The 13,282-nt window shown below is 42.6% G+C and overlaps 1 protein-coding gene across 2 annotated transcripts in view; it reads right to left on the reverse strand.

Annotated features, from left to right (window-relative positions):
* Positions 1 to 13,282, reverse strand: part of Vps45 (vacuolar protein sorting 45 homolog) — a 64,622-nt gene that overhangs the window by 30,891 nt on the left and 20,449 nt on the right. For both annotated transcript variants that reach the window (XM_034500994.2, XM_034500995.2), the window contains exons 11-13: positions 7,390 to 7,548; positions 6,450 to 6,557; positions 4,454 to 4,575 (exon numbers count right to left, since the gene is read on the reverse strand). In XM_034500994.2, coding sequence (XP_034356885.1) covers positions 4,454 to 4,575; positions 6,450 to 6,557; positions 7,390 to 7,548 — 389 coding nt within the window. The remainder of the gene's footprint in view (positions 1 to 4,453; positions 4,576 to 6,449; positions 6,558 to 7,389; positions 7,549 to 13,282) is intronic.

Raw genomic sequence — 13,282 nt, forward strand, 5'->3', positions numbered from 1 at the left:
ATATGGTAAGACTAGCGCAACAAAAAAAAAGTAACTGTAGTTTGGCTCAGTATAATATTATTGGCTTCCTATATTTATAATACCAAAAAGAAAAAGGAAAGAAAAGCAAACCTTACCAGAGCCTACAGGATCCACATGACCCAGTCTCCATCTATCTGTTCATCCATTCTCCCTCATCCCAGCTCCACTGTGTATTTCTTTCTGGCTCATGGGCAACTTCTCCCTTCTGAAGCCCTGTACTCTGGTGTTCCCACTGCTTGAGGTACCTTTTCTTCAATCATTACATGATTTTTAAAATTTAGGATCCATTTTAAATACCACGACCTCAGAGAGGGTCTGTGTAACTCAAGTGGCCTCCCCTGGCCCCACAGTGACTGCAGTGTGACTCTTTCTTCTATCACACTTTTGTTTACTTCTTCATTCTAAAAGAACCTGGTGCCTGCAGCAATTCTTAACATTCTGAAAGCATTTAATAAACATTTGTTGTATCAAAGAACACAGCCCCAGAATTAGCTGCATACATGTTTGGATCGCAGTGACAATGCCGTCAGACAGCAACAGCTAACGAGCATTTAGGGAGAGCATCACTTTGAGCTTTGTTTGGCAATGACTCATAAGACAGGAGGGTTTGCTCATGTGCACTAATACACTCATCCGGCCCATGGCTTTCGTTCATCAATAAGTAGCTATTTTTTCATTCAGCAATTCTTTAATTTTTGAAGCGAAACAGTTTTTAATGTATGTGTGTATATAAGCATACACTATGTATGTGTGGGCTCCCCTGGCGCTGGAGCGGGAAGTGGCCGTGAGCCGCACAGTGTGAGTACTGGGAACTGGGCTGCAGGTCCTCCAGGAGAGCAGCGTGTGCTCTTCTTACCTGAACCCACAGTTCTCTCATGAAATCTGTAAGCACATTAATAACTTAGCAAATTAACTGCAAGCCTCAACAAGGTTTTTCAAAAGCTTCTCAAATAGGAGAGTAATTTGGACTGCTTTTCATTTTTCTTATCAGTTGGCGTCTCTCAATCTAAATGCATGGTCTTTAGACATTTTATTCAAGTAACTGGACTGTACTCCCAGAATTTAATACCAGATGTTCAGCCATAGCATCTGGGGTTAACCTTGGATTAAAAAAGCAAATTCTGGACCAAATAACAGTTTTCTTCTTAAGGAACTCAGTTAAAAAAAATCACACACTGTATAAGAGTCACCTATAAATATCAAAACATTTTCTGAATTTCATTATATCTATACAATAAACTGCCAATGCTGTTAGATAATTACTGGTTGAAATAATAGGTGATTTATATCAACAGTAAAATTCTCACATTAAATTACCCAATTGACACCAACTGTATATGTTGGGCTGTTTATATAATGTGGTCTTAAGAAACTGTAAGACTATAATTCTTAACTAGGTAGAACTTGTATATATTTAAATTTTAGATTGGCTTAAGCAACCTGGTCTGGACAAGTTGTTTTTATTAAAATTAACTAACTACTAGGTTAGTTCTAACTAAAGACAGTCATCCTTTTCTCCTGGGACACAAATGGCCTTTGCTAATCAGGCCTCTCAGCTTGTATGCTGGCCACATTTGGCAAAATCCAATCCTCACTCAGACCAGTAATAACCTGCTCTGGCTGGCAGTCAGATAGCAAGTCTATTTGGGGCATTAATGTTTGAAATGCCAAAAGACAGATGCCATAGAACACATAAGGAAGCTGATACGCTGCTAAAATGTGGAGTACAGGGAGGATCTGAGGCCTCTACAACACCTGTTCTTTACTCCAAAGCAAGTGAATGATTCAGGCCTTGCAGGGGAGCTCATAAGTAGGGCTGACACATAAAACCAAAAGACTCTTCGGCCTGAAATGACAGAGGCGGCAGTAACCAGCATCTCAGTGCGATGAGGAGCAGGTCTTGACGCCCGCTTTCTCAGTGATTGTAACTTATTATCATTACATTGACTTGTTTGTTTGTTTGTATATGAGAGTGAATGTGTGTATATGCATGCTTGTGTGTGTGTATGTCTGTGTGTGCATGCTTGTGTGTGTGTGTATGTCTGTGTGTGTACTTGTGTGTGTGTGTGTACTTGTGTGTGTGTTTATGTCTGTGTGTGCATGCTTGTGTCTGTGTGTATGTCTGTGTGTGTACTTGTGTGTGTGTGTGCGTGTGCTTGTGTGTGTGTGTACTTGTGTGTGTGTGTGTACTTGTGTGTGTGTGTATGTCTGTGTGTACTTGTGTGTGTGTGTACTTGTGTGTGTGTATGTCTGTGTGTGTACTTGTGTGTGTGTGTGTATGTATGTGTGTGTACTTGTGTGTGTGTGTATATGTCTGTGTGTGTGTACGTGTGTGTGTACTTGTGTGTGTGTACTTGTGTGTGTGTACTTGTGTGTGTGTACTTGTGTGTGTGTGTGTGTACTTGTGTGTGTGTGTGGGGGGGTAAGCACCTTTACCTGCTGAGCACCTTTGCTGCCTCCTCTAGTTTTTGTTTTTTAAATCTATTTTTTAATTGGATATTATATTTACATTTCAGATTTTATCCCTTTACCCCATTCCCCACCACCACCCAGGAACCTCCTATCCCATTCCCCCTCCTCCTGCTTCTATGAAAATGTGCCCCCACCTACCTCCCCACCCTTGAATTCCCCCCCCACTCAGTGTTCAGCCTTCATGTGACCAAAGATCTCTCCCACGAATGCCTGACAAGGCCATCTTCCCCTACATATACAGCTGGAGTCCTGGGTCCCTCCCTATGTGCTCCCAGGCTGGTGGTTTAGACCCTGGGGAGCTCTGGTTGGTTAGTATTGTTGCTCTCCTCATGGGGCCACCAACCCTTTCAGCTCCTTCAGTCTTCTCTATAACTTCTCCATAGGGAAACCCTTGATCAGATCAATGGTTAGCTGTGAGCATCTGCCTCTGGGTATGTCAGACTCTGGCAGACCTCTAAGGAGACAGCTATATTAGGCTCCTGTCAGCATGCACTTCCTGACATCCATATCAGCGTCTATCTTTGGTGACTGCACATGGGATGGATACCCAGGTGGAATGGTCTCCAGATGGCCCCTCCTTCAGTTTCTGTCCCACACTTTGTCTCCATATTTGCTCCCTTGGGTATTTTGTTACTCCTTCTAAGTAGGACCGAGGCATCCACACTTGTACCCAGAAGATGCTCCAACACATAATAAGGACATATGCTCCACTATGTTCATAGCAGCCTTATTTATAATAGCCAGAAGCTGGAAAGAACCCAGATGTCCTTCAACAGAGGAATGGATGCAAAAAATGTGGTACGTTTACACAATGAAGTATTACTCAGCTATTAAAAATAATGAATTCGAGAAATTCTTAGGTGAATACATGGAACTAGAAAATATCATCCTGAGTGAGGTAACCCAATCACAAAAGAACACACATGGTATTTACTCACTGATAATCGGATATTAGCCCAAAAGCTTGAAATAGCCAAGATTCAACTAACAGACCACATGAAGTTCATGAAGAAGGAAGAACAAGTTTAAATCTATTTTTATTGTTATGTAACAAAGTACCAGAAAGTTGGTAGAGTAATAAGACCACAGATTTATATGCTAGAAATAAAGAAATCTTCAGAGTTCAGAGAAAATTTTTGATAACTCCTCTCAGTAAGAACATAAATTTAAATTTTCATTTAGTAAATGACAAGCTTCAGTCTTAAAGCTGGTGAAAGGCAAAGTCTTACACAGGTTGTTATAGCATCAAAAAATTGCACGCCTGTTTGGAATGCATGGCTGTGCTGTGTTCTCAACAGTAGACATAGGAATATTTCACTCAGACTAAGTATGAACTTAAAATTTTTTAATATTTAAATTTTGAGTACAGAGAATAAACCCAGAGCCCCATGCCTGGAGACAAGCACAGTGTCACTGAGTTATTCTCTCATCCCCTTTCACTTAAAGCCCCCTTTCCACCACATGTTTAAAAACTGAAACAGGGTCTAAGTCACCCAGGCTGTGGCCTTGAACTTACTCTGTGCTTCAGCAGGCCTTGAATTTACCATCCTACTGTCTCAGCTGCCACAGTACCCGGGAGTTCAGCCTGCAATGCCAGACCAAGCTTGAGCTTTGGTAAGTAAGACAAACAAGTGTGTAACTTCTAAAAGCCACACTGTCTGCAGATCTGTAGTTTCTGGAGGTCTCAGTCCATGCGTAAGTCAGACCTCAGCTCACTGCTCACAGATTCACCAACCTGAAATCAAGTCCTGGATCCCATCTTAAGCATGGAGTCAGTCAGCAGAACTCAGATGTTTTCACAATTACAGGACTACAGAGCCCAGCTCTTAGCAGTGCCCACTGTCTCTCCCTACATGACAGGTCGTTTCTCTAAGGCCAAGATCTGGCTGTCTTGGGTGCTTCCAGTTTCTCTGGCTTCCTCTGTTATCCTAGTTTTTATTTCCAAGCTTTGTCGCCTTACCTGTCTCTGAGTGTGCTGGGGCCTAAATAAGGATAGAGGTTTTCCTTAAGCTTTCCTCTGATGAGATGGTCCAGGGTCTCAAGCAGGAAAGGCTGGTGCTGTGTATACACATTTTCCACTCCCTAAAACATGGAAATGGTTCTTATATTATTTGGGGAAGCTAGCAATAAACAGTTAATGATACATCAGAAAAGGGACATATACTCAGTGGAAACCTTATGGGATAGAATCAAATATGAACTGGATAGGAATCAAATAGAGCCAAACAGGACATTTGTGTCTATGTGCACATGTGGGTAAAGGCATGTATGTGTGTGCATGCAAATGTCAGGGGTCATCACTGGGCATTTTCCTCAATGGCTTTCCCATATTCTCTAAGACAGGCTATTTTCTTGTACCCAGAGCTTACAGATTTGGCTAGATTGGCTGGCCAGAGAGCTGGAGGGGTGCCCCCCTTCTCTGTGCACACTTCAGTACTGTGGAGTACAGATGCACACCACTGTTTTTGTTTTTTATGTATTTGCTGGGGATGTAAGCTCAGGTTTGAGCAGCAATCACGTCACCAAGTGAACCATCTCCCCAGTCTAGAGTTTTAGACTGTGTAAGAATCACTTTAATTAGACAAAACTGTTCCAGTCTTACAAAAGTACTAGTTTTTTTTTAAAGGTACTAAATTAAGGCTAGTTACTTTCAATATGGTTTCAATAAACTTTTCAAGGAATTTAAAAATCTAGAATATTTTATCTTGTCTGAATTTCATTCTTTTGTGAAACAAAACAGCAAGGACTGTGTAGAGGAGATGGTAGGGCCACAGAAGCAGAAAAGCACAGGAAGGGCAAGAGAGGCTGAGGTGGAACTGTAAGAACAGGCTAGGGGCTACAGAAGCGGCTCCATTGATTGGTAAGTGCTCATCCCACAAACACGAGGGAAGACACGTTAGAGAATCTTTCTACCAGGTGGGCAGTGGTGGCGCACGCCTTTAAGCCCAGCACTTGGGAGGCAGAGGCAGGTGGATTTCTGGGTTCGAGGCCAGCCTGGTCTACAGACTGAGTTCCAGGACAGCCAGGGCTACACAGAGAAACCCTGTCTCAAAAAAACAAAAAAAGAAAAAAGAAAAAAAGAAAAGCTTTTTACCAAAGTAAAAAAGCTGGCCTAGTAGAGCCCCATGAAGGTATTATCAACTTGACACTCTAGAATTACCTGGTAGATGGGCCTCTAGACATGCCAGTAAGGAATTGCCTTGATTATGTTTATTTATATGGAAGGACCCATCTTAACTGTGGGTAAGACTCCACTAGTAAGTGGAGAAAGTGAGCCGAATTTATTGTTGTTTGCTGACTGACTTCTTAACACAACAGATGCTTGTGTTTTCTCTTTAATTTCCTTCAAACAGAAGCTTGTAGGCTGTAGATGCAGCTCAGTTGGCAGACTGTTTGCTTATTATGCACAGAGCCTTGAATTCTGTTCCCAGCACAGTATAAACTTGTTGTCGTGGTACACACCCAGAACTTGGGAGCTGGAGGATTAGAAGTTCAAGGTCATCCTTGGCTACATAGTGAGTTTGAAACCAGCCTGCCCTACATGAGACTCCTCAAAAACAGAACCAACCAACCAAAAACCAGAAAAACCACAAACCATCAACACACACATACACACATACACACACACACACACACACACACACACACACAAAGAGAGAGAAAGAGAAAGAGAAAGAGAGAGAGAACTTAAAACTTAATACATTTTAAATTACAAATACAGGGAAAAGAGGTGTGACTGCAGAACTGCTCACACTTCCTGGAAACGCCCCATCACTCCCAGGGGCTCAGCTACCTGGCCCAGTGCAGGCACATTGCAGCAGAGGCAACAATTCAAGAGACTGTCTGCTGTGATTTCACTGGGTGGCCAGAGCACTACAATCCAGAACACACTGTTAGGATCACATCAGGTCACACTCAGCCTCAGCGTTTTTCATTGTTTCTGACTAAAGCTATACCTTCAGTCCTTTGAGAAACTGTTTGGTAATAGCCACGGCATCTTTGGGGCTGAAGAGGTCACTTCCTCTAACTCGTTTACCACCATATTCAACAACTGCAGATACCAGCTGTAAAAGAAAAAAAATAAGAAGAAACAACCTTTTATTGTTTCAGTATCAGGAAGCTCATTTCATTAAAAAAAAATAATTAAATAATTAAATAATTAAATATATAAATTTTAAAAAATTTAAAAATTATAAAAAAATAATTAAATAATTAAATAATTTTTAAAAAATGACTTTATTAGGGCAATGAAGACATGAGAGGATGGAACTGTGCACCTTGTAAATAAATAGTACGATTTATCTTTTGCTGGGGCTGAGACTATAACAGATTTGGCTCCTGGAGTTTGGCTTTACTCTATAAATTTGGAATTGGGTTTTGTGCTATGGTGTGAGTGACTGCCATTAGGGAGCTCAGCTGTGCCCCTTGCAAAAGAGTCCTCTCAGCAGCCTTCTGAGTGCCTGTGCCCCACCCCACCAGACGATCCAGCTGCTCCTTACCACCTGTTGGATGCAACGCTGCCTTAATGGCATATGGCATCATGAAGGCTACAGTACACAGGGAGGGGGAAACTGGAGAAGGAGAGCACCATCTCTGCAGGATGGGGAACCCTCATCCCAACTGGGTAAAGGCTTTCCAGGGGGAGGAACGCCCATACCCCTCACCTGTGCTCTGTCAGGAACCCCAGTAAACTGTGGCAGAACCATGCCTCATTTTTTTTGTTGGGATCATTGCCTAAATCTCCCCCTGGGAAAGAATTTTAGCAACACAGCAGTAGTCCTAGCACCTGGGAGGCTGAGACAGGCGGACCTAAGAGTGAGGATTCCCCAGGGCTGCAGAGAGTGAGACCTGCTCTATTACAATAAAATACACATAAGCACACACACATCAGGCTACCTTCCGATACTTTTCAGCAACACCTTTACTCCTGAGGTCCACTATGAGTCCTGGTAGGCTATTGCTGCTGTGGCGCTCATAATGTAGAGCATAAAGCATCACCAAGCGAACTGCATCAAATTCTGTGACTTTCGGATTCTGCAGGAGTCTCTTCACATTCTGAAGAAAGACAGAACCAATGTTAACGCTTGAGTGGTCTCCTGTGTAACGCCCAGGATCGTAAGCTTAGTGAGTGGTAGAGATACGTCTCAGCTGACATATGTGCATTCTGTTTCAACTACAGGACAGCAACTGCTTCTATTCAGAGGAAGAATTAAATAGGAATAATTCCAACTGTAAAAGCTCTAGGAAAGATGAATTCAGCATCTGTTTCTCTTGCCTTTCCTGAGTCATCTCCTTGGTGATGTAAGGAGTGCAGACTACTTCCACTTCAGTCAATATAGTACACAGAAACGACCAGTTTCTGGTTAAAGACCTTTCTTTTAGTGTTGTTCATCCCACTGCATCCAAATAGACACGAGCTGACAGACTTACACAGGCCGAACTTAATCCCTAAGAAACACCAGAGGTCACAACATGTCTCAGATGGCTGAGAGAAACAAGTGTATGTGACAGTGTGTAATCTTTAAAATGGAGAACTCCCAATCTAAGAGGCAGGTGCTGGAAGCAAAGGGACAGAACACATCATACCCGGACTCTCTCAGCCTCATATTAAGGGCCTTCCTACACGGCACATATCTGTATTTATTATACAGCACAGCACATAATTTAAGCCAATAACACATTTTAGGCTCTGGAAGGCACCATGCCAGTCACTGTTGGGAGAACACTGACGTGTCTGAGTCAGTCTCTGTCCTCAGTGAGTTCATAGACTCATTGAGGGATGAAACAGACATAAGCCACTCTGGCACAAAGCATGTTGCTTCAAAGTACTTTAGCTTTGTAAGACTGAAACACATGAACATGTATCAGCTAACACAGAAAATATATTGGCTCATACATCAAATTTCAGCATGGACAGGCTTCCACATGATTAAAGAGGACACAGTGACAATACGTCCACAAAAGAAGAGATAGCAGTCCTACACAGACACTTTCTGCAAGAAGTCCACAGCTCTCTGACTTCAGAGCTGACCCACTTCCCATCATGCTAAGTACCTGGGGACAGGGCAAAGGCAAATGAGGAGGATGCAAAGATATTTCAGTGCAATCAAAACAAAAACAAAATACAAAACCCCAAACTGACCGAGGAAGACAACCTTAGTTGGTATCTTAACTTTTGAAAAAACTAATGTCTATAAAAAAGAAAACATTTTTAAGATTTTAGAGCCTAAAGAAAACATGAACTCCAAGCATAAGGCCGCAGAGATGGGCTGACTTCTTCCCATGTGCAAATGCTGGTGAGCTAACTTGTGACGCTGTTGCTTTACTTATTTAGTATATTGGCTTTTTGTGACAGGGTCTCACTCTGTCATCCAGATTGGCCTGGCGCTTGCTAGCTCTTGCTGTGAGGACTCGCAGGTTTCTCATGTGTGTGCCTTCAAGTGTTGGGACTCCAGGTGAGCTGCCATATCTGGCTAGGACTGCTATTATGATCAGTGCTCCGATTACTAAGTTAGATAGCTTTCTGTTTGTTCATAGGTTTGACTTTAAATGGTCAGCTTGTAATCCTTCCCCCAGCGTTTACCTGTGCCCAGTACATGGTTCTGTAGGATGTGAGCTTTTCAAGAGCAACGTGCAGTGCTATAAAAGCATTTTACCACCATCAACAAATCCGGAAAGCTGAAAGGTCACTGTAAGTGGAGGGAGGAGGAGAGGCAGAAGAAGAGAAAGTGCTTGAGGCTGCAGAGGAGTCAGGGAGCCTTCATAAGAAGGCAGCAAGCACATGGGGGCAATAAAGCTGGGGGGGGGCAGTGCTGAAGCAGAGCAGCCATTAGTGGGGACATGAGAATCAAAGGGAGAAATGGGACAAAGCAGCAAGATACCTAAAGACACTGGTCCTGGGCACAATAGTTAGGTCTTGTGCAGTACTTTACCGAGTAACTGTCTTTAAGACCTTATTACCTCCCAAGGAAGCATGAATCCTGAGAACGTGCTCTCCAGCACCTCTCAGCAGCCATGTCCAATGTGCAAGACTTCCTCTATACACAGACACAGGGACTAGGATTTCGCAGGGGAAGCTCTTCTAGAAAGTTCTCTGAGAAGGATCACTATTGTTGTTTTCCTGGGTTAATGTTTATCAACATCCTTATGGGATCAAAAAGGGAGAAAAAATTCACTTAGACATCACATTCATAAGCATTTTCTTATTTTTTTCTTTTCTGATAATAACTTTTCAACAGAATAGCCACAGAATACAGCCCACTGAGGACATCTATTAAAATGGTCTAATATTTTCTATCACGATGAAAAGACATTTTAGGGCATACATATCTCTATCAGATATGTATATGTATGTGAACTCTCTCTCCCCCCTCTTCCCTCTTTCTTTCTGTTCATATCCCCCTTCCCCTTCTCAACCAACCTGGAAAATTTAAAACATTGTGAGATCTCGTCTGGGGTCCTTGTTGTTGCTCCTCTGCAGGCACAATGTCTGATTTCCTACCCTTGAAGTCACTCCTCTTTCAACTTTAATCTCCTAATTTCTGGCTACGCCACCATTGTACTTAGGTAAATCTGAAGTCCCCACATGACGATGGGTGGACATCAGTATGGAGACAGACTGTTGGCAGTGATGGGTGTGCCCTTCCTGTCTACTTCCTTTCCAACACCCTCCCCTTATGTCTTGAACCTTGTTGCTCTCTTCCTTAAGATTTCACAGTGCCATTAGTCTTCCTGGCTGCACTTTGCTGTCCCTTCAGGAACATGACTCAAACTCTCCTTGCACTGCTTCCCAACTCTGGGCCTCCTTTGACCTGTTGGATGGCTGTTCTCTTAGGAAAAGACACGTGTAGCTTCAAGCTGAGTTCCTGCTCTCTTTCAGCTTTGCCATCCTTGGGAAAGCTGGGCATTTGGTTTACCCTGGTCCCAGGTTACCGTTTTACTTCATTTTGAACTACTGCCCTTGAGGTTACTTGGCTTGTCCCTTTGACTAATGGTGGCATAAGTCTCATGGAGATCTAACCAGGGTGTGAACCAGCACAGAGGAGAAATAGTTAGAGGGGTGTCTTAATGGTGTACTTATTTGTTAGAAACATAACTGCTTTGTGTAGTGAATGTTTGATTTTCTTTTCTCACTATAATTCTCAAGTCTTGCCACTATGAAGAGAAAAAAAAGGACCACATATCAATGGATGAATGGAGAGCAAACAAGAAAACCACTGTGTACTTAGGGGATCAGGACTGGGGAGATGGAGGCAGACGGAGCTCTGAAAGTTCAAGGTCAGCCTGGACTGCACAGTGAGACTCTTGACTGAAAAGGGGGCGGGGGGAGTTAGTATTCTGTCAGTGATATGGCTCAGTGGATAAGCACACTTGCCTCCAAGCTGGATAATCTAAATTTGATCTCTAAAACCCACATGGTGAAGGAGAGAATTAAGTCCCACAAATTGTTCTCTGACACCTCTGTACTCACAACACACACGGAGTAAACAAATAAGTAAGGATGGGCTATTAAAAATAAAATGAAAGAAAACAAAACCTCTGTATTCTGATCTTCCATAGGTACAATCCAGAAACAGGTAAAGCAAAACAAGCACACTGTTTTCAGAGGTCAAGTTTCAAAAAGGAATTAACATATCCTTCAAAACATAAGGAGATAATGGCTCTTTTCTGATATCTTGAGCATGTTCTATTGTTTAAGGCTGACTGTCACTCTATTTCTCTGTTTTCTTCTCTCAGAACATTCATAAAACAGCAAAAATTTCTTATGACATAAAAACATCCAGTTACAGTATAAGTTCCAGATGAACTGGGTGGTTCATGAGGACCCCGTTACCCTGGCTTAGTTCTATCGCTGGAGTTCCTCCTTTGCTATGCAACAGGCAATGAATAACAATGTAACCAACAGACTAGGACAGCAAGACAGAATTAGTAGACCACTGTGAATCAGCAAGCTGATGTGATAGAACCACTCTCACCTAGAAGTCCAGGATCCAGTGGGGCGGGGGGGGGGGGGGGGGGGGGAAATACTGGGGATCTACCGGGGAAATGGTAGAAAGTAGGCAGGGTCTGACCTCATTACCTATGGGTATCCACATCAGTGTTCAGGCTTCTGGTTTTGAGACAGGTCTTGTGCAGCTCAGGCTAGCCTCAAACTCACTTTGTAGCTGAAGATGATCTTGACCTCCTGACCTTCCTGCCCCCCATCTCTCAGGTACTTGGATTACAGGCATGTGCCATCAAGCATGGATGCATAGCTGCACAGGATGGCCCAATCCTGTAATCCAACACTTTCAAGGCTGAGAAAGGAGGACTGCTACAAATTAAAGACCAGTCTGCACTGTTGAGTGAGAACTTGTCTCAAAAAACAAAACAAAAAACCAAAACCCAAATAGAGGCCAACAAGATGGCTTAGTAGGTAAAGGTGATTGCTGCCATACCTGATAACCTGAGTTCAATTCCCAGGACCTACGTGGTGGAAGGAGAACAGACTACCACTGACCTCCACATGTGTATCATGGCATGTACATACATGCACACAATAAATAAATGTAAAAACACAAAACAAGCAAAAATGAAAGAAAAAAAGTATTAGGTATTACTACACATTCTGTAATAGTCATCATATGTAACAAGTACTAGTATTTTCTCATATTTTAGAGACTAAGTACTGGTGTTTATAGCAGTTAACAATCATTTCCAAACTCAACTCACTAAAGGCTCATGTTCTTCTGAGGCTCCAGACAGGACTCTTCCTCTTCACTTCCCTATATGCCACTAACAGTGTGATTTGAGGTTTTGCCCAAAGTCAGGGAACAGGAATAAACAGGCCAGCTCCTACTGGCAGATGAAGAGCAATGCCATAGCAACAGGGCAGAAGGGGACTGCTTTCTCTCTGAAGATGCTTCTCTTCGAGACATGAAAATCTTCACCCCTAAACCAACCACCCCCTTCTGCAGACACGCATGTGCTTCAGTGATAGCACACTACACGTTGTTTCTACTCAAATTCTTCCTAAATCAAACGCCTGATAGTTTGTATATAACTGGTTAGAAGTGGAAGGAATTTATATTTAATTTTTAATGGGATATATGAGCGGTTTTTTCTTACCATGGTACACTTACTAGTCAATAAAGCAAATCCTAGCTCTATTCAGAACCTTAGTTCACTGCTTCATGACATATGCTGTCTAAGGTCGGGTCGTCTAGGGGTCAAGGCCCTGGCATCCACTCATTATCAAACAAAAGTTCCCTTTATGGACTATTTACATCATTTCGAAAAGAATTCCTTTGTGGTCAGGAAAGCCCAAACTACTGCTGACTGTAAAACTCTAATGCCCCACACAAGAAATCTTAAAAATATAAGTTCCAAAATAGTGATCAGATCATAATTAGAGTTCTTTTCCATTTGTTTGATTTTGAGACAAGGTCTCATCCTTAGCCCTGGCTGGCATCAAACTCACGGCAATCCTTTTGCCTCATACTCCTGAGTACTGGGATTACAGTTTACAGCCATGCCTAGGCTAGAGTTCATAGGTTTTTTTTTTGTTGTTGTTTTTTTTTTTTTTTTTGGTTTTTCGAGACAGGGTTTCTCTGTTTAGTCCTGGCTGTCCTGGAACTCACTCTGTAGACCAGGCTGGCCTCGAACTCAGAAATCCGCCTGTCTCTGCCTCCCAAGTGCTGGGATTAAAGGCGTGCGCCACCACCGCCCGGCCTGAGTTCATAGTTTTTTAACATATGTATTGTCTTTTTCTTTTAAACAGTAGCAAAACTAAAGCTTCATGTAAAAAGGA

This window comes from Arvicanthis niloticus, chromosome 4, assembly GCF_011762505.2.
Source record: "Arvicanthis niloticus isolate mArvNil1 chromosome 4, mArvNil1.pat.X, whole genome shotgun sequence".
Classification (NCBI taxonomy): Eukaryota; Metazoa; Chordata; class Mammalia; order Rodentia; family Muridae; genus Arvicanthis; species Arvicanthis niloticus.